The sequence below is a fragment of the Myripristis murdjan genome, chromosome 21, assembly GCF_902150065.1.
Source record: "Myripristis murdjan chromosome 21, fMyrMur1.1, whole genome shotgun sequence".
In the NCBI taxonomy this organism is placed as follows: Eukaryota; Metazoa; Chordata; class Actinopteri; order Holocentriformes; family Holocentridae; genus Myripristis; species Myripristis murdjan.
The window spans coordinates 10301617-10321219 of record NC_044000.1 but is presented as its reverse complement, the minus strand read 5'-3'; the positions used below and the strand labels follow the sequence as shown (position 1 = coordinate 10321219).

General features: G+C 39.1%; 1 protein-coding gene across 3 annotated transcripts in view; it reads left to right on the top strand.

Moving 5' to 3' along the window:
• pcbp3 (poly(rC) binding protein 3) overlaps nt 1-18867 on the top strand; it is a 78333-nt gene extending 59466 nt beyond the window's left edge. Inside the window, exons 6-17 of one of the 3 annotated variants that reach the window (XM_030081381.1) lie at nt 1175-1351; nt 3771-3794; nt 3898-3930; nt 4483-4599; nt 5788-5919; nt 7380-7508; nt 9835-9909; nt 11185-11226; nt 12279-12357; nt 13272-13324; nt 14488-14657; nt 16700-18867. In XM_030081381.1, coding sequence (XP_029937241.1) covers nt 1277-1351; nt 3771-3794; nt 3898-3930; nt 4483-4599; nt 5788-5919; nt 7380-7508; nt 9835-9909; nt 11185-11226; nt 12279-12357; nt 13272-13324; nt 14488-14657; nt 16700-16736 — 966 coding nt within the window. In that variant the 5' untranslated portion in view covers nt 1175-1276 and the 3' untranslated portion in view covers nt 16737-18867. Of the gene's footprint in view, nt 1-1174; nt 1352-3770; nt 3795-3897; nt 3931-4482; nt 4600-5787; nt 5920-7379; nt 7509-9834; nt 9910-11184; nt 11227-12278; nt 12358-13271; nt 13325-14487; nt 14658-15839 lie in introns of all 3 variants that reach the window. The other 2 variants (XM_030081380.1, XM_030081383.1) reach the window with 2 other exon arrangements.
• Nucleotides 18868-19603: the final 736 nt, after the last annotated feature.

Sequence of the window (19603 nt, the reverse complement as noted above, 5' to 3'; positions counted from 1 at the left end):
GCTTGTCACAGAGTCCTCTGTGACAATTTTGTGACAAATGAATGAAATTTGAGCCATTACCACTCTCTCCTCATCATAGAGCATTTTAGATTACTTTTTGCAAGGATTTGAAACAAATCATAAACCTTCAGGTGATTGTCAAATTTGGTATATGTTTTTGAGAATGGTAAACACTTTACTCAGCACACAATTTGAAGACAGTGTGCTATGAAACCTCTAAGTTTTTCCAAGTTCCTTCCTGCGTTGACTATATGACTGGACAGACAAAAATGAGCATGAGTGCTTCCTCTTGTGATGTGAACTTTGATGCAACAAAAAGAGTTGAACAATGTACTTCAGTATAAGAGTGGGTACTTGCCTTTAATGTGGTACTGATACTGCAAATCAAACTTGTAACATGAATTTCTTTGTAACACTTTTGAGACAAATTTTGAGGATATTTTGAGGCAAAAAATAAGACTACCTGGGAACTTGATTACTTTTGGTTACCTCTAGACTGTCATAGCACCCTCATGCACAGTTAGAATGGAACTAGTGCTGTATGGGGATCTCATGGAAATAAAATCAGATCTCACTCTCTTTGTTTTGCTGTGGAACATGAGTGAGTTTTCTTTCTTTCCTTCTTTCTTTCTGTCTTTCTTTTTTTTTTACTTGGAGTTAAGCTTTTTAGTGTTGCTGGCTGTCAGTGTGCACACAGGAACTGTAGGCACTTCACCACAGTTTTTTCCTGCTGCTGAATGCTTTCAGCCTTATTTTTAGCCCACATTTTTTTTTTTTTTTGCTAAATTATGAAATGTGGGCCTCAGTTATTACAGGCTCCTAAAATGCAAGTGACTGTTAGGCTATATAGTCTTTATGGCAGGGGGAAGCACAAATAGAAAAGTAGTAAAGGTGATTAGTTATAGTCCATTTTTGTTGCAGAGCTGGGTTGTCAGGATGATCAAGGATGTTCTAAGGATGCAGTAATTTTTGGAAGATCTTCAGAACAGATTAAATGTTGTGTATCTTCTGTATGAAGTCAAAAAGGTGGTAATGAAGTAACAGCTGAATTACAGTAGCATGTCATTAGAAACTAACTATTTTGTGTGTGTGTGTGTGTGTGTGTGTGTGTGTGTGTGTGTGTGTGTGTGTGTGTGTGTGTGTGTGGTCTTGGCATGGTTCCTGGGTTTGACAGGTGACTGGCTGGCTGGAATACCATCCCATTCCTTCTCCCGCTGAGAACGTCCCATTCCAGGACGGTGTTCTGGTCTCACCTCTCCTCACCACGCCCCCCGGCATGGAGCCCACCAAAGTGCAGTCAGAGGGTGGCCTCAATGTCACCCTTACCATCCGCCTCCTCATGCACGGCAAAGTAAGCAGACACAGACTGTAGCAGTGTCTGCATGGAAGATTAAAAATGAAGGAAAGAAGGGAAATGTTTGTGTTCCATTAAAGGGGCCGTTAAGTAATCTATGATTTTTAGCAAACTCCATCAGCAACAAGTAGGAATTGTGAACTGATGTCTCTGACACATCTTGCACTTCCCACACCTCTCTCTTCCCCATGTGGTATTGTTTCTTCCCTCATCAACTCATACAAAAAAACACACATTTTTGCAATAGGGACAATAAGCCAGCTAGTTGAAACCTATTCCCAGTGCAGAGGTCAGACATCATGATCCAAAAATTGTTAAATATAGTACTGCTTAATCTTTTTTCTTTCATTTCTTTTTGGATTGAGACTAAGGCTTCTTAGGCTTTGGAGCTTAAACATCTGTCTGAGCACTTGAAAAGATGATCGAGTTGGACTATCTTGAAACCCAGAAGCCAAGTTTCTGTTACAAAAAAAGTTTTAAGAATATAGAAACTCCTGCACACAGCTCTTGTGATATGTATCAGTTCTTAAATTTGCTAATGTTTTGGTGCACACAGACCGTCATTAGAGTATGGAAATTGAGCTGAACTAAATTTCCATTCCCTGAAAGTTTGAGTGGACCTTCAGTCAAACTCTCAAGTGTTTACTCCTTTATATTTCTTATTTTGGTCATGTAGGAACAATGTCATTCCATCTGAGGTGTGTACAAAATAATACCAGTTCCAAAAAAACGTAAATGAAGGTTTCATGGACTTAATTCAGTGAAACATCTGTTACAGAAGGTGACATACCCCACTGACATACCCCTTACATACCCCACATTTAGTGCAGTACCACCTAGATTTTTTTTTTTTTTCCTTTGACCTGTTCCATTTCAAATAAATTTATGTTTTGTTGCTTTTTTTGTATTTGGTTCAGTTAGGTTCACACTGCCCAATTAGAACTACGGCTTGTAAACAAAAGCCATATGGACTTGCTTGTTTATTGCAGTTTTAGTAACCTGTCGTCCTGCCAAGTTAGACATTTTGGCAGCAGAGTGAAGTCAAAACAAAATCCAATTCCAGTCCCTGTAACTTAAGCAAAGTTTGATGATCTCGTTTGCACTCTTTCCTGGGTTGTCTCCTGAAATTAGTTTTCATTAAAGTCCCGCTCCTAATGAATCACACCACAGTTTGGTTGGATGTAGACCAAGGCCTTCATGTTCTGGCGTTATTAGAGTGCATTTATTTGGTGCCAGCTGAGATCAAATGGCATTGTTTACACCTGGCAAAGCAAAGCAGACTAAGGCCATGTCCATTGTAAGCCGGGTAAAGTTGAAAGTGTTTGTTTTGGTGCCACTTCCAGTAAAGGAACATTTGTGTTCATGCACACAAATTGGTGTTCATAGACTTAAATTTATATTGGGTCCATATACATGAGAAAAATGGGCAATTCATGTTCATGAACCCAAATCTGTAGATTAAATTTCGTAACTATTGCACGACCTCCCAGGAGATAGGGCTGCACTACACTATGCCAGCATTTTCTTTAGGTTTCCAGACCTTTTTCCAGAGGTTGTCCACACTGACACACCCCAAAAGGCTTAAAGTCCTATATTGAGCATGTGCAAGGAGATGTGCATAGCCTGCCAACATTTGACACCAGACAATCCTGTATCAGTGTTTTTAAAAAGGCTCCATTTTGTTTCTTCTCCACACAATAATGCCTGACAGACAATTAAAGGAGCGTTTTCGTAAAGCCCTTTTTTCACGTATTGAGAATACTGTTGCTTAGTAGGGACATAGCCTAAATCAGTTAATGCTTCAGCATTTTAATAAAGAGCTCCTGGCAGGTGAATGTTCCCTGAAAGTAGATGGTTAATGAATGCTGCTGCCTTGTCTGATAGTCCTGCAGATTTATGACAGCGCAGCCTGATATCCTTCATGATGACCGTTGGTGGGTCAGTTCATCATCCTTTTGACATGTGAATACGAGATTCTGTATTAATGCTCATCCTGGCTTGTAACATCAAATCATATGTATCAGTAAATATATGAACGGATGTATTTGTAAGCACGTGGTGCTGTGACTCAACCGGCCTGCAGCTTGTGCATCAGAGGGGACGTGACCCTCCATGTCGCCGAGGAGAGGTCAGGGAGTGTTGACGCTTCCAGCCAACACTGCCCCACTGCCCGAGCCCTACTGTGTCAGGCCAAATTCATGAAGAGTAATTGCGTGCATATGGAAAGTTTGGCCTTCAACACTCTGGGTGGCCGTCTAACCTCTGTATGTCCTGCACGATTTGCACCTTGGCTAGGAAAAACCACAGCAGTGATAACGCTGTTTGTACTGTTCTGTGTAGATTCTGTGTACTGTAAGGCAACTGCAATGAAACACCCATGTTTTTAAAATGCATGCTATCTTTTTTTTTATTACAGGAAGTTGGAAGTATAATTGGAAAGGTATTTCATTTTTATTAGATCAGATATTTGTTCTGCCAAGCAAAATCAAAGCATGCATTTAATTATTAATGGAATATTCATCATGGCTTTTGCTTTCTTCCAGAAAGGAGAAACAGTAAAAAAGATGCGTGAAGAGGTAGGTTTCAGCTGCATGGTTTCTTCCTCATGTAATTTTGTGTAGGTCTTTTTCCTACATTTAATAATGTTTTATTTGCATTGATTTATGTTTTACATGCAGTATTTAGCAGCACCTTCTCACCTAATGGACTGTGTGATAAAAAAAAAAAAAAAAGCCTCCATGCTCTCTTAACTCCTCTATGCACTTTATGCTCTGTATACATGACCTCCCTGCACTGCCTTGTTGCTGCTCTGTCCTTTGGACCAGAACCACTGCTTTATGGCTCTTGATGTTGTTATTCTCTCCTCAACTGATTTTTGTTTGTTGGTGTATAAAAATCTCATAGGGATGTCACTTTGGATGAAAGTATCTGCCAAATGTGAATTGTAAATGTGTGTGTGGGTGTGGCGACCAAGTTTCAAGTTTCTTCAAGTTGTGCTTGAACAGATTGTTAAAACTAACCTGTGAGATCCATTCCACAGTTGTATCAGAATTTATCTTCATTTTTCCTTCATATAAAAGGTCTGACACTGGCTCTAACGACTCCCTCGACGTGTTGTTTTTTTCCAGAGCGGAGCACGAATCAATATTTCCGAAGGCAACTGCCCTGAGAGGATTGTTACCATTACCGGCCCAACAGATGCCATCTTTAAGGCTTTTGCCATGATTGCCTACAAGTTTGAGGAGGTGGGATGAGGCGTAATGATGTTCAGTACTGTGTAAAATATATTCACTATGCTGTACCTTAAGAAAACCGAGGGTTCAATTCAAAGGCACATGCAGTGATATGGTCCAAAGGAGGCTCAAGCTCTTTTGCTGACCTGCACATAAAGTGCCATTTCTGTATAAAGATTGTTGTTTACCACACTACAAAATCTGCTTTTTAACAGGTAATTCAGTCTCATATTCAGTATTAAACTTAAATCTACCAGTGGGACAAGATAATCCCACTTCCAATGTAGTTTTACTTAAGGAGTTGCTCAGGGAACAAGCATAAATATGTTGAAACAAGGCAAAATAAGGCATTTTAGTTTACTAAATTGACACTTAATTCAAGAAAATTCTGGGATAAACTTGTTTATCATTTGAAACAAGTGGGATTATCTCATCCCACTGGATGAGATATTTATAAGGTTTTAAGACTGAATGTGGGACTAAATGACTTTTATAGAGGACATTTTTTTGCAGTAGCAAAACATCTTTAATAAATAAGTTGTCTTACTTAAAGTATGCCACACTGTCACGCTCCAAAACTAATTTTAGTTGTGGGACGGTCCTTTTTTGCTTTAGCCACTGCACCTGAAAATGTGTCTTCCCGGTTCTGTATTTCACGGTGACAACAGAAAGGGTTTGTGGCAGGCCTCTGGTAGCATACCATACTGTGAAAGTGTTTTCACTCAGCTAAAAACAGTTGTTCTGCACTTGTGTCCATATCACACATAATATACACAAAATGTCACAACGGCTGATGCTACAGAGGTCCAAACTGGCACACAGCCTGTGGACAGATGTTTGTTTGGACAGGTCAATTGGAATCATCGTTATATTATATTTCATTGTGATCCTCCCTCTGATGTCTCTCACCTGTTTACACTGAATCTAATTGATGGACTTGAGGACTGTGAGAATCAGTTTGTAAAGTTAGACCCTCTGCTGTTGTCGGGAGTGACCTTTGTAAGCTTTTGCTCCATCAGACCTGGGGCTGGTTGTACAGAGAAACCCAAACAGCTCCACTCCTTCGTCTTTAAGTGTTTCAAAGACATTTTTAGGTGCAGTCCTTGGCAACAAAAATCCAAACTGAATAGCTGTCCTCATGGATTATGTGGGTCACATATCAGTTTTCTCATGTAAACGGAAATGTATTTCTTCCCTTAGGACATAATCAATTCCATGAGCAACAGCCCAGCAACGAGCAAGCCCCCAGTCACGTTAAGGCTGGTAGTGCCAGCCAGCCAGTGTGGCTCCCTCATAGGAAAAGGAGGCTCCAAGATAAAAGAGATGAGAGAGGTATGGACTCACACTACAGTTTCTGAAACCAGACATCTTTACATTTTTGGCATTTTGTGGATGCTCTTATCCAGATTGTCCTTAAAAAAATCTAACAAATAAAGTAAAGTTAAATTTGCGGATTGGCAGACTTGCAAGCAGCCAAAAGTGAGACATGCAAGGGTCAAAGCCACAGCACCCAGCAGCAGGTACACTGTGCATAATAGCGTGATCCTTCAATATTTTTGCGTAACAGAAAATCACTACATTAAGGAGTAACAGGCTTTTTTGTCTTTTTGCCCTTGATTGTCTTTTGCCAAAAGACAGGATTGGTGCAACTAGAGCAGCAAAGTAGGGTAGAGGGTGATATGATATTGATCTGGCTCAGAAGGATAATGATGTCAAATTTAGATTTTTCTCCCCTTTGCTGCATCAGTGATGATAAAAATAGTGATTAGTGCTATGTAAAGATAAATTTCATGACTTTGTCAAACCCATTGTCTATAAAGTTTCTTGCCAACAGAGGATATATCATGAATAGTGACTTGAATACCTTTCCAGTATAGCTTCCATAATATTATTGAAAAAAAAAAAAGAAAAAAAAAAAAAAGAAACATATTATTGGATTTTGTTTAAGATATCAGCTATGTTAAGATTTTTAGGACATCTCTGTGCCTGGTGAAGATGATAGACACTGGGATGTTGCTTTGTAAAAAATATGATCTTTTATCATGTCAAGACAGATTGTTGATGCCAGCCCTCAAAATACTATTTCAAGAATGACAAGGTCTGTGTATTTTGAAGTTGCAATGAAATGAAAAATGACATTTTCAACTTGGTAACTAATTTTCCATACCAGAATATTCACCTATTTACTGTGTATTTTGAAGTTGCAATGAAATGAAAAATGACATTTTCAACTTGGTAACTAATTTTCCATACCAGAATATTCACCTATTTACCAGTAAACAAGAATTCGACATTATATTTTTCTTTGTATTTTATTTCAAAATCCCTTTTCTTCTGCATCCTGGAAAACAGTATATCTTCAGCACTTACATCCTGCTGTACCAGTGGATGTGAACAAAACTTAAAAAAAGTAATAAATAAAATAAAATAAAAATACCAGTTCTGAGCAACCACTGCCCTTCCATCAAATAAAACTGCCTTCTCCCTCTAACTGATCTCCAATTTGTTTACAGTTTTCTTCATTTTAAGCCCAACCCCAACTATCTGGTCCAACATGAAATACATCAAATTAAGGAAGCAAGAGGCTCTTAAACTTCCATTTCGCTGTGACTTCAGTTATTAACTTAGGAATTCTAGGGAACAAGGTTCAGTTAAATAATATCAATTTTTGTGTCATTTGATTTTGTGTAGGAATTTTACAGTGTAAGACCTTCAACTTTCAGTGCACGCCTGACCTTTGAAATAACAAACTGCTGTCAACAATCCCCTCAAAGTCCCTTGCTCCGCTCCAGTCCACAGGGGCCCAGGTTCAGGTGGCAGGGGACATGCTGCCCAACTCCACAGAGCGTGCAGTGACAATCTCCGGGACCCCAGAAGCCATCATCCAGTGTGTCAAACAAATCTGTGTGGTCATGCTGGAGGTAGAGTATGCTGGGACTTGAGAAACTGCTTTTAATAAAAGAGATTACAGAATAGAGCCAAAACGGGTGCTTATTCGTCAGATAAACTTGGACCCTCAATTTGACTTTCATGAAGATGCACTCCCCCATTTGAAGTGAGTTTGCCCTGTGGGCGCTAATTTGAAAAGGTAATTTGGTTTGTGTTAAATATTAAATTGTTTAGACATCACACTATAACTCTGACAAATAGAGTCAAAGTGGTGAAATTGATGTCCAAATAATCAGACATTTTTTTTTTTTTTTTTACATTTTGTATCAGTTTCTAGGGAACTAAATTGTAATAAATCAAACTATTTCTCATTTTGCTACTGACTCCCTGGAAGGCACCAGGGATGCCTGGACCAAACTTTGAAAACTCCTGAATTGGAGAGCAGTTTATGCATTCTTTATATAAAGCATGCTGCACCAGCAGACACATACCAAGTGCTTGTGTCGGTATTTCAGAACATTATCATCCAGCAAGTCCCTCATCCACACTACGGCGGTGTCTCTCTGCAAACTGATGATATTACCAGAGGTGGAAATACACTGTTTTTAGAATTCAAACTTCAATCCCTTTGTTGTTCACACATATCTTATCATAGTGTGTGCCTTTCAAAGGTATTTTTTTAAAATGATACATATGCAGTTTGTTTGTCATTTGTCCACGGTAGGATTTTTTAGCAGCTTCAGCAGCGTCCTGCTATGCAGTCAAACACACATGTACACCTGGGAGTTCCCCAATAAAACAGTCTTCTGCTGTTGGTCACTGAGCAACTCTGCTGTTTCGATTAGAGGTGCCGCACCAGGGAGTGTGCCCCTCTTTTATTTTACCTTCTCAATTTTTCCTGGTCTGGGTGGGGGAGTAGTTCTTACCAGCATCCATCCAGTTACAGACTTAACTATCTTTTTCACATTTTTGCTTTATTTGATACTTGACAATGGGGAGCAACAGAAGAGACCGGTAGAAAGGCAGATGCTGAATGCCCTGGGCCATATTTTAAGAATATTTCAACCAAATTACAATAAAAGGTCTTTCTTCACTTACTCTTTGTGCAATATAGCCAGCCAGAGACTTTCTGGTGTGGTTTCCAGTCTGACACAATCTTCCCTTTCTCCTAGAACACCAATACCAGGGAGTTGGATAGGTATTCCTTTCCCCATTGCTTATGAATTTGGGGCTGGTAGATACAGTTTGGCAGTGAACTTGGGCAGGAAATAATTCTCAACAAAACTCTTTGCCCGGTGTGCTGATTTACACCAGGTATTCATGTCATTACTGAGTTTTTCAGCATGTACATTTTTGATAGTTTGAGCTCTACAAATGAAGACTCCTCCAGTGGAAATGTAATAGAGCTCCAGGAGACAGGGAAGACTGCAGCAGACTGGAAACCTCGTCAAATCACCTGCACCAGGGGCAAGAGGGAAAATGTCTTTTTTTTCGGGGTGTCCTGTTCCTTTAAACCAGGGTGTTGCAATGAGATTGTATTTGTTTTAGCCAGTTTCTCCACCAAGACACCCCAGGCCTGTTTCTCTAAGCTTAAGAACACTGTACCATGTCTTGATATCTTGATATCGTATTTGCAGCACGTTCCTAAGTGAACACTCCTCCTGTACTACAGCACAGCTGTGACAAAAGCTACACAGGAAATCTGATTAATTTTTCTCTGTTGTCTTGAGCAGCCTTATTACTGCACCACAGCAGGAATCAATAACTTGGTGATGTTAAAGTAAGTTTGCAAAGTGGGGCTCTCCTCCCTTTTAATTGAAAATCCCTTCCTGCTGTCTTGGAAAGGGCTGTTAATAGTTGCTTATGTGGTTCCCGGCTCCTATGTATTTTTCACACAGTTGGTGTGTACGCAGAAAAAGTAGAGATTGTGGTGATGGGTTTAATCAGTGATCATCAGGTCTCACACGTGCAAGGTCTTTGTCTGTGTCGTCTCTGTGAGTAGAGGAGAATATACCGCTGAGCTTAGTACCTCCTTTTTATACATTTCTAATCAGCAAAAATTTTTGCAGATGGTGAAGCAAATTACACATGCAGCAGAGTAAGGTGGATTGTGGTGCAACATACCATGGTACCATTTCACTAGATACAGGTTGAGCTATGTAGGGCTTTAAATAATGGGTATAAACATTTTAACATAGCTTCCCTTTAAAAAAAAAAAAAAAAAAAAAAAAAAATCAAAACAATCATTTATTCATTTCATTTTTTCCTTTTTGGTCTCTGTCTTAGCCAAAGTAGCCTCATGTCCTGCCTTGGATTAATATTTTCCTCTGCCTCTTCATTCTCTTCCCCCTCTCCTAGTCCCCACCAAAAGGTGCCACTATTCCTTACCGCCCAAAGCCTGCCTCCACCCCCGTCATTTTTTCAGGTGGCCAGGTAAGAGCTGAGCCGCTGGCAGTGTCTGCAGCCAACCTCAGCCTTTTACTGCAGCATCAGCCACTGCCTGTTAGTGCACCCAGGTTTTCTTATTTTCACATTCACTTGCATGCCACCCCTACTCTCCACAAATAGAGGCCCCACAGGGGAAGCTTCGTTGGCAAAAGGGAAGATGAGGGAGGGAACTTGCTGCAAGTCACTACATAATGGTTGACTCAGCAGCAGTGACATTAGTGTCAGCAAGAGTGCAAAGCAAAATACTACTAGACTTCCAGTTAATAGGGATAATTCCTTGCAGACATGGGGGGAAAAATTGAATACATTTTGAAAATTTGGCAAACAAATGAACAAATATGAGAAACACTTCACATAGCTGTCTATTTTCCAAGTAATGAGTCCAGTTTTACGGTTCTGAGGCAATTCCAGTATGATAAGCTTAAGTGAAAGCCACCTTAAAACACAGTTGAAGCCTTTATGCAAATATTCCATGAGTGTGTGTTGCAGTCTTTGGAAGTGCCAACACACTCGCAGATCTGTAGCCAATCCCAATAATTTGATGTGTGAACATGACACATAATGTCTACAACATAAAATCTACACAGTTTAATCTTTTATTAATGTGCACAACTCACAGTCTATAGATATAGACATCTGAAAACATCTTTCATCTGAACGTTTTATGTGTCTTTGCTATAGATTTAAATTTAAGAACACAAGTTGAAACAGGACAGATGAAGCATCTTTTTCTGTAGCTGTTTCTTTTGCAATCAATAGCAAACTATCTTTGCTGACTGAGCAACATTTGGACTAAGTAAGAAGAAATTGTCAGTTGTAAAAATTGTACATGGAGCTGTCCAAGCTCATGCAAATAAAATCTGAAATCTGTTTTAGGGTGCCGATTTTTACCTTTGATATCCTGTTGCTGCTTGGCACATTATCTTGCTTCATGCTCGTAGGACCTGTACTCTCTGCATTGCATTGATTTTATGTAACTGATCACTTGCATGTAAAGTCTCATTGCACCTCATATTCTCTTTCATTTAAATAATATACCTTTTACTTACTACTTTGACCATGGTCATATTAATAGTGATGTGATGATGTGAGTCACTTACTGTTCAAAATACTAATATGGTAGATGGTATTTTCTAGTTAATACTTTAAGTTATAATGTAATCAGATCTTTTGAGTTTGCATCCTGTTTTGTCATTATACAGTGTATATGTGATGCTAAAAGCTGCTGATTGTTGTATTTTTTTTTCTTCATCCTTTCAGGCTTACACAATTCAGGGACAGTACGCCATACCACATCCAGATGTGAGTTCCCAGTCTCTTTTTAATCTAATAAAAAAAAAAAAAAAAAAAAAACAAGTTACTAAAAATCAACTCATAAATTTGACTTCCGAGATCTGAATTTGATCGTCCTTGTGGTTTGAGGCACATGTCAGTCTAGTCACTAGAAAAAAATTGGATATAAAATGTCACTGTCACCAAATCTAGTGACTTGTCTAGCAGTGTTTTCTGGTGACGACAATAAAGGCAAAGACATTAACAACAATCTTGATGTAGACACCATCTAAACTCCAGAGGACCATATATTCTCCATTAAGAATTTTACGTCGTTTGTCCTTGTCGCAAGAGCTTCTCAGAACCTGCCTTGTGTCAGATCCATTAAATCGAAGTTAGGCATTGATTGATGTCTATGGAGACGGTGGTTGATGTTACAATCAGTCAAGTAAAGGCTCGACAGCCTCTTCCACCCTCATTAAAACTCCTCTTAAAAGGTGAGGAAGGCTCTCAAGCGTCCGTCTCACTCATTCCTGATGGAAATGATTGACAGCAGGGGACAGACATCCTCTGACCATGTTCTATAAAAGGAAAGTGTGGGTGTTGGAAAACACATAAGAATGTTGCCCATTTCACCAAAGTTCTCCATCTTGGAATGCAGAGCAAGCGTCAGCCTCATAATTGAGGGGCAAATGCAAATGATAGCATTTTCTTGCCTTCGGTTAACATGCTGATGGGTGGAGTACTCTCGTTTGTGCAAGCAGGTGGTTCAGTTGAGCCTCAAGCTCAAAAAAAAAAAAAAAAAAAAAAAAAAAAAAAAAATGAATGAATCTTCCCAAAATTGAGAGGAAATGGTGAAATCAGGAGAAAAGGGAAAAGAAAAAGCGAGACATCTGGCAGTTTATTTCCCCATGGTGGACCATCTCCCTCTCTCCCTTTATCTTACATCCTCTGCCACCACCCTGCGTCATGGCTTCCTTCTCCTCACTGTTTCTTCACTCTGCGTTTTTGTTGGCTTTATTTCTCGGTGTGACCTATATAACAATAACCTCTTAGTTCTACTTTCCCTCCTAACCCTTCAGCAGTTGACCAAGCTCCACCAGTTGGCTATGCAGCAAACCCCCTTTACCCCTCTCGGACAGACCACCCCTGCTTTCCCTGGTACGTACCCACAATGCCCTGTAGACACTTCCTTCTCTTTGCATCCGCAGAAACTTTTTTCTCTTTCCCCACCTTACACCTTATATCTGGTTTGGCACAGCATGACATGGTGGTTTCTTTCCTCTAAAAACCTTGCTTTTTATCATTTTGTATATTATCCCCCACCCACCCCCCTCTTGGCTCTTTCTGATATTACACCAGTGAAAGGCAAAACATTTGACACTGGGCTTCAGCGTATTCAAAATTTGTATTACTGTTGGGGAATAGGATGCATCCTTCCTCTAACACATTTTAGGTTGTTCTACTTTCCATTTAAGATGAAAACCCGCAGTGAAATAGGATGGGTGCACTGCACACAACAGACTCTTCCCAGCTTTTGAATTGGACTGTTTCACTTGGATCTCAGTGTAATATTTGTCCCGCCTGTATCATGTCCTGCATGTGCATTTGCAAGACCCAGTGAAGGTCTCATGAATAAAGACAGCTATGTGAGACTCCTTTCTCTCCACTGTCATCCACAATGATGTGATGATTACCATTTTAAACATGACAGGGGTGATTTACGAAATCAACAAAGGTGCCAGGCGCTTCACAGATGTATCCTCCTTTACTTGCATTTCAGCCAGCTTTTTGCCTACCTTCAAATCACATACTCATGACTTAATAATTAGACGGACCCAAAGTTCAAAACAAAAAACATGAGCTTCCAATTGGAGCAGAAAATCTACACCAAATCAGGCAAATTTCATCTTCTTTCGGTCTTGTTTAAAGGAGTAATGCATCCCAGAATTGGTAAGACCTTAATTTAAGAAATTAAATTCTAATAGAGTAACCTTTGCTACAGTACTGTTGACGTGATGTACTCCAGTTTAAACCTCCATGCTATCTCCTCTTGTCTCCCTGCTCCAACTCAGGTTTGGATGCCAGTCCTCCAGCCAGCACCCATGAACTCACCATTCCCAATGATGTGAGTAAAGCCACAAGGATACCACAGGATTTCTTGATAATTCCCTGCGTGTTTTGGCTCATGACTGATTGATACTATTTGTGTCAGTTTTTTTCTAGTCTTCAGATTTTGTGTCAGAATTGTCTAATCTGTCAGTTATCCCCTATTAGGCTGTCCTTCATATGAACTCAAATGATACTGAGGAAACTTCTTGCTGTACAAAAGTTGTCCTCAATGCTATGATACTTAAATGATACTTAAGGTGTGCTGATTTTATTGACTGAAAATTTGTCTAAGATGCGAACTAAACTGCATTTTTAATTAGGCTATTTTTTATGGGGAAATGTATTTTGTCGTGGATAATGTTTGTTTCTGACATATGATAAATACATTCCTAATGAGCCTATCTTGTATATCATGTCACACGGTATTTTAGACAGTTTTGTCACCTTTAGCCACCAAAATTACTTTCTCTTACCTTTCCCTAACTAAGATAAGGTTAAGTTAGGGTTAAGCATAAAAACCACTCAGTGACATAATGTAACGTCTACAACAAACAAACACTACTGTTGCTGGATTAAAAATCAGGTCATCTATGGGAAAGGTGGTTGTTTTACCCATCCACCACCTCACCTTCCTCTTAGTGATTAGACTAAGTGATTGCAAACATTCATGCGATACATTACTAACAAACATAATCCAATTACAAAATGCGTTCCCCTTGAAACATAACTGAGAATGCAGTTTAGCTGTATGAGAATGTAATTTTTAGGAGACAGACCTCCTTAAATGGTTCATTAGTTCATTGTCGGGAAAAGTGGAGAAACTTACAAACAGTAGAGTGCGCCGAGATACAATAATCTTCTCCTCTCAGACTTATTGATTTATTATCAAATGATAGAGAGTGCATTCACCAATCATTCAAAGACTAATGTCTGTTTCTTAATGCATGGCTAATTCTACAGCAGAATACCCAAATCAAATGAGCAGCTGACCATGCTATGATTATTAATCACACCTCACTCTTCTCAAAGGTGGGGTTCAAATGTAACCTGGCCCAAACAATTTCATAACCCAGTGAATTTCCATTTTTGTGTCATACACTTGTGGCTCAAATGTATTAATGTAAAAAAAAAAAGATTTCCCTGCTACCTGTTCAAGGGTCTCTGCTCTTTTTTTCCCAGCTAATAGGCTGCATAATTGGACGACAGGGAACAAAAATAAATGAGATTCGACAGATGTCTGGGGCGCAGATCAAAATCGCTAACGCCATGGAGGGCTCGTCAGAGCGCCAGATCACCATCACAGGGACTCCTGCTAACATCAGCCTGGCCCAGTATCTTATCAATGCCAGGTAACCTTTGACTCCAACAGATGGACCTCATCTCAACCCAAGTTAAAAGAAACACCTGAATGGGCATGTTTTCATTTAGGTTCCAAGAAAAAAAAAAAAAATCAGCTAGCACTGATATCAGAATTGTGCTAATAATTAAAAAAAAATCTAATTCCTTAGCTAGCTTGGTTCTGATACTCTTGGCACCGACTCTGATGAGTCACTGTAGGACTCAGCTCATGACATCATATCACTACCAGGTTCTGACAAGAGACAGATTATGTGATTTGAATGTCTGATTAGTAAAGTTAAGATGAGTCATCTGAGGCAGCTATTCATAGGTATTTGGTGGTATTGTGACGGGCTGCTTCACGTTGTGCTCCTTTTCCAATTTAGCCCCTTATTTCACCCCAAGAGGAAGCATTAAAAATGGATTAGGTTTCACTAGATGCACAGCTTTGCAAATAATTGGTAAATGGTGGCAATAAGAAGCATGGGACAAGTAAAGTGAACTGTGGTTTTGAATATAGTCTGCTGTTTAGTAAGTTGAATGATGCAAGATACAAAAAGTATGATGAATGATGCGCTCGAAATACAAAATGCAGAGGGCATCAAACCATTTACTGGGAGTTCTTACCTAGATTGGAAAAATCCAAGACCACAATATTCATGTTTGAATCTGTAAAACAAATCAGAAAAGAGTACGGAATCAACAACTCTAATAGCAGGTATTATTGACACACAGCCCCTGTGTCTTGGCTCACAAATCATTTATGTTTTGTGAGCCGGAGAGGAGAGGAACTGACTCCAGTGATAAGGCGAAGTCTCAGGAGCCCTAGGGCTGAGAAAAATAGGGCTTGGGTAGTAAGATACCATACATACCAATAAAATACCGAGGAGCACATTTTTCATTTGAATTTTGCTGCTATGCTCCATTGCCTCTGTCTCTGGCATTCCCTGCTATCCACTGAAACCTTTAATTCATTATCAACAGAGAAGCCAAATTTTGGTGTTATCCACACCTTTGAAAGAAAACAAACCTCAGAGATGTCCACAGGCAACCTAAGCCTCAAAGCCAAATGTTGTCAGTGTTAGGGCAGCCGAACCCACATACTTTGTGTCTGTTTACTTTTTTAAGGAGATTTCAGAGGAGCGTCTGGAGAGAAACTAATGGCTATTGCTTTCCCACAATTCCAATGGCAGGTTCAGGGACGTGGCTGCCATGTGGAATGACCCCTCATCCATGACAACGTCCTGAAGTCACCCCAAATCTGGTTCTGTTGTCAGAAGCAAACAGCAAAACCACCATCTCACTATTAACCCCTATGTGTTCTTCCGTGGAACTTCCTTAGATTTCCCCTGGATTTCCATAGCACTTGGCTACAAGCCTTTTTAGTGTTAGAGTAATGGAGACGTATAGAAAAGTCAAGCAAACAAAGGCAGAATTTGCTTTAAGCTCTCATAGCCAGTGTATTGTTACATATTTAAAGCATGCTTTATTCCAGTAATATTGTGTTTCCTTTTCTCATCACTAGGGTAGATAAATTTACCTATTTAGTCCTGTTGTGTCTTTGTCTGGAAAGAGTAAAATGATAAAAAAAAAATGGAAAAAAGAAAAAGCAAAGAAAAAAAAACCACAGGCCAGCTGACTGCCACTGAGCAATGCTGTTAGAAGGAGGAGTTATATGATGCCTCTGTCGGAGGGATACAGCAATGTCTGTGTTGAACAGAAGTGCATTTCATGACATCATCCATTTTTTTCATTCTGTCCACTGCATGGCTGTATAAGGAGGCTGTTGGTTATAACATTACGGTTATGATATGGTAACGTTGCCATGTTTTTCTTCGAGGTTAAGGGTCTTTTCCATGAAGAGGTGCGATGAAAGTACGTTGCAAAATCTATTGAGAGGTGACAGGTGTCTAGCACAAAGACCAGCCATTGCTGCATAACTTTCACTCTCATGCGAAAGTTCCAGTTTCACAGTTGCTTTATTTTGTCTATCTTTTCCTCCCCCTTCCCCTGCTCCCTCCCCCTCCTCCCCCTCTTCCCTGAACTGTTCTAGGCTGACGTCTGAAGTCACTGGAATGGGCACACTCTAATTTCTACCCATCTTCCCTCACTGCATCACATGACCCCTGAGCAAATGGCATTGCACCTAGTTTGTTTCTTTCTCTGTATTTGATTGTCCTGACTTTTAAGTGACTTCAACTTTTATAATTTCTAGTATTTATTGTAAACATGTATACCTGCACTGTTACTAGGATTCTCCTAACCTGTCCAAAACCCTGTTATTTCTGTTTGGAAGGAACACTTTACTTTTTTGACACTCTAGTACCTTTAATAGCATCTCATGCAAGTCACTGCGACGTCATTTTACCTCATCTTTTTTAACATATTAGTTAATTCTTCTTTTTGCACCGCAGGCACCTGAAAGTGGTTTGTTCCAACAACAGTTATGAAGGAATGCTGAATAAAAATTCAAATTGCTATCACACAGTTTTAAATGAGGTTGTCACATCACCAACCCAATGTACCTTAATAAATAATATATTGCCTAATTTGTTTTAATCAGATAGGTCTCAGTTCTTATCTCTGTAATATACCTGTGTCAGTGGAATACTAAATGATGATGTTAGACCAAACACTAAATGCTAGTCTATTTTCCATTCATTTCATGACTGATGAATTAAGTGTTTTGCATCGGTACACCACTGGGCACTGGGCTGCCTGTCTTTCTGAATGCACTGTGCAGTATAGTTTGTCCTGCATAACGCACAAGACCCTACAACTGTCACTGCATTTCAAATTCATTTTTAGTCTATAGGGTAAACCTGAGAGAGACTTGTCAAAATGAGCAGAATATACAGGGAACAGTCAATTGAAGATGTAGATGCATCACGCTGGGTGCAATTTGAAATGGCCTCAAGAATACAGGCCAATAAACATCTCCTCTGATGCAAAAATATCCATCTTCACAGGTTTCATTTGAGACCTGTCACAAACGTCTACTGAAATGAAAATAAGTCATGTAAATGACTGCATCTAAGAGTGAAATCCAAATGCATGCTATTAATCCACCCCCCTTTTATTCATCTACACTCTGCAAACATTTAACTGTGTTATTTATGTCGCCACTGTGTCGCAGCTCCATTTGAGCAGCACAGGCCACATACAGTAGTGACGTTTGACAAATGTCACGTGTATATTTGCACTCATGTATAGGCATGAATGTGGTCACATAAAGCGCCCTGCGTTCAGTACCTATTCATCTGTGACGTATTTTTGCTCGACTTCTTGAATATTAATCTCAGAATCCTGCACTGAAACCAAGAGAGCTGCAGTTTATTTAAGGTTTCCAGACTGTCGAAAGATCAGAAAAGCTCCTGAGAAGCGAGATTGTTTGAAATCATTCACTGTTATTTTTCAGCTTTCTTTCACACAAGCCTGTTACAAGGTTTGCAGGCAACAGACCATTCAAAATACAGCAATGCACCATGTTCCCACTGTCAGAATCTTCAAATATAAGACATTGGAAACATATTTTCCTCTGTTAGTACATTTAATGAGCCAACTGTTGGTTTCATGGGCGAGGTCATTTCATCAAGCTATTAACAAGTCTAATCATATTTGCCTGATTTTATGAACCTAGAAATAACCATCTGCAGTAGCCCCGCCATCTGACTGCTCCTTCTTCCCACCACCTTGTATTTGGTTCAGCTGTTAGCTTGTCTCTCCTACATGTGGGCACTGAGCCAGTGGCTCTGACACTGAAACTAAAGCCGAATGTACAGGATTTTCAAAGTTCATTTTACTTCTGACATTTCTGTGTCATGCATTTTCCTTGATACCATTATCAAAAGATTATGAAGTTTTCAGAGTTAGGTTAATTACTCTCATTTTGCAGTCTGTTACGGATTACTTTCTGAAGTGTATTAGACTAGATTACTCAGTTATTTCATGTAATCTGATTATTTTCATTGCTTTTGATTTCAAAATTGATTGCAGATGAAGTAAATCAACAGCACTCTGAAATGTCTGTGATAGTAAGAATGGATTGCCTTATTACTGCTACCAAACATTAGTTCAAGATGTATAAAATGATCTATTATCTATTTATATCTATAAGTATAAAAATCAGATCACTTTTTTTTTTTTCTCTGCAGACATGGTTCTGAGTAATCAAACTAGTGATTTTTTTTTTTTTCATGCATCTTTAATCTGATGGTTTGGTTTTATCTGATAACACATATCTGTTTTTTTTTTTTTTTTTTTTTTTTTTTAGGTCCGATTACCTTAATCCAATCACACATGAAGTAGAAATCCCAAACCCTATAAGTATATGTATTAAACTAATTACCTTATTGTTTAATTGGAGTTTTGGGGAATCTTATTTCCTTCATTGCAGTTCAGGCTCAGGCATTTGAATAGGCACAGTACAGTGGGTTTTTGTTCGAACTGATATTAGTTTCCGATGCTATAGTCAATGATAGGTTTTCAGTAAAACAATGCTGCTTTATATCAATTTTACATTTGAATGAATGTGAATCTGCACATTAGTGTTCTCTAATAATGACTGGCTGAAAAAGCACTTGGATGTCTCTCATATTGACAAAGGAAATCATAGCTGACTGACAGCAAACATGTTTCATAAGTATGTATTTCCATTAACATTGTGCACAAAATTTATTGTGCACCCATACAGTGTTTTGAAGGTATAACCCCATGTTTTGTATGTCTCAAACATGTCCAGGTCAGAACAGAAATTTTGTGAAAAAATAAACACAATGGGAATCTGCATAAGTGGAATATGAATTTCAGGTCGGTATGATGAGTTTCAAATATAATGGCAAGCCAAACTGCCACGACATGTTCTCTTACAGAGATCCTGATATAATAACTCACTCATAATGGCCATAGTCATTATAGTCGTATCCTTACTAAGATTGGATTGTGGTTCAAATTGCAA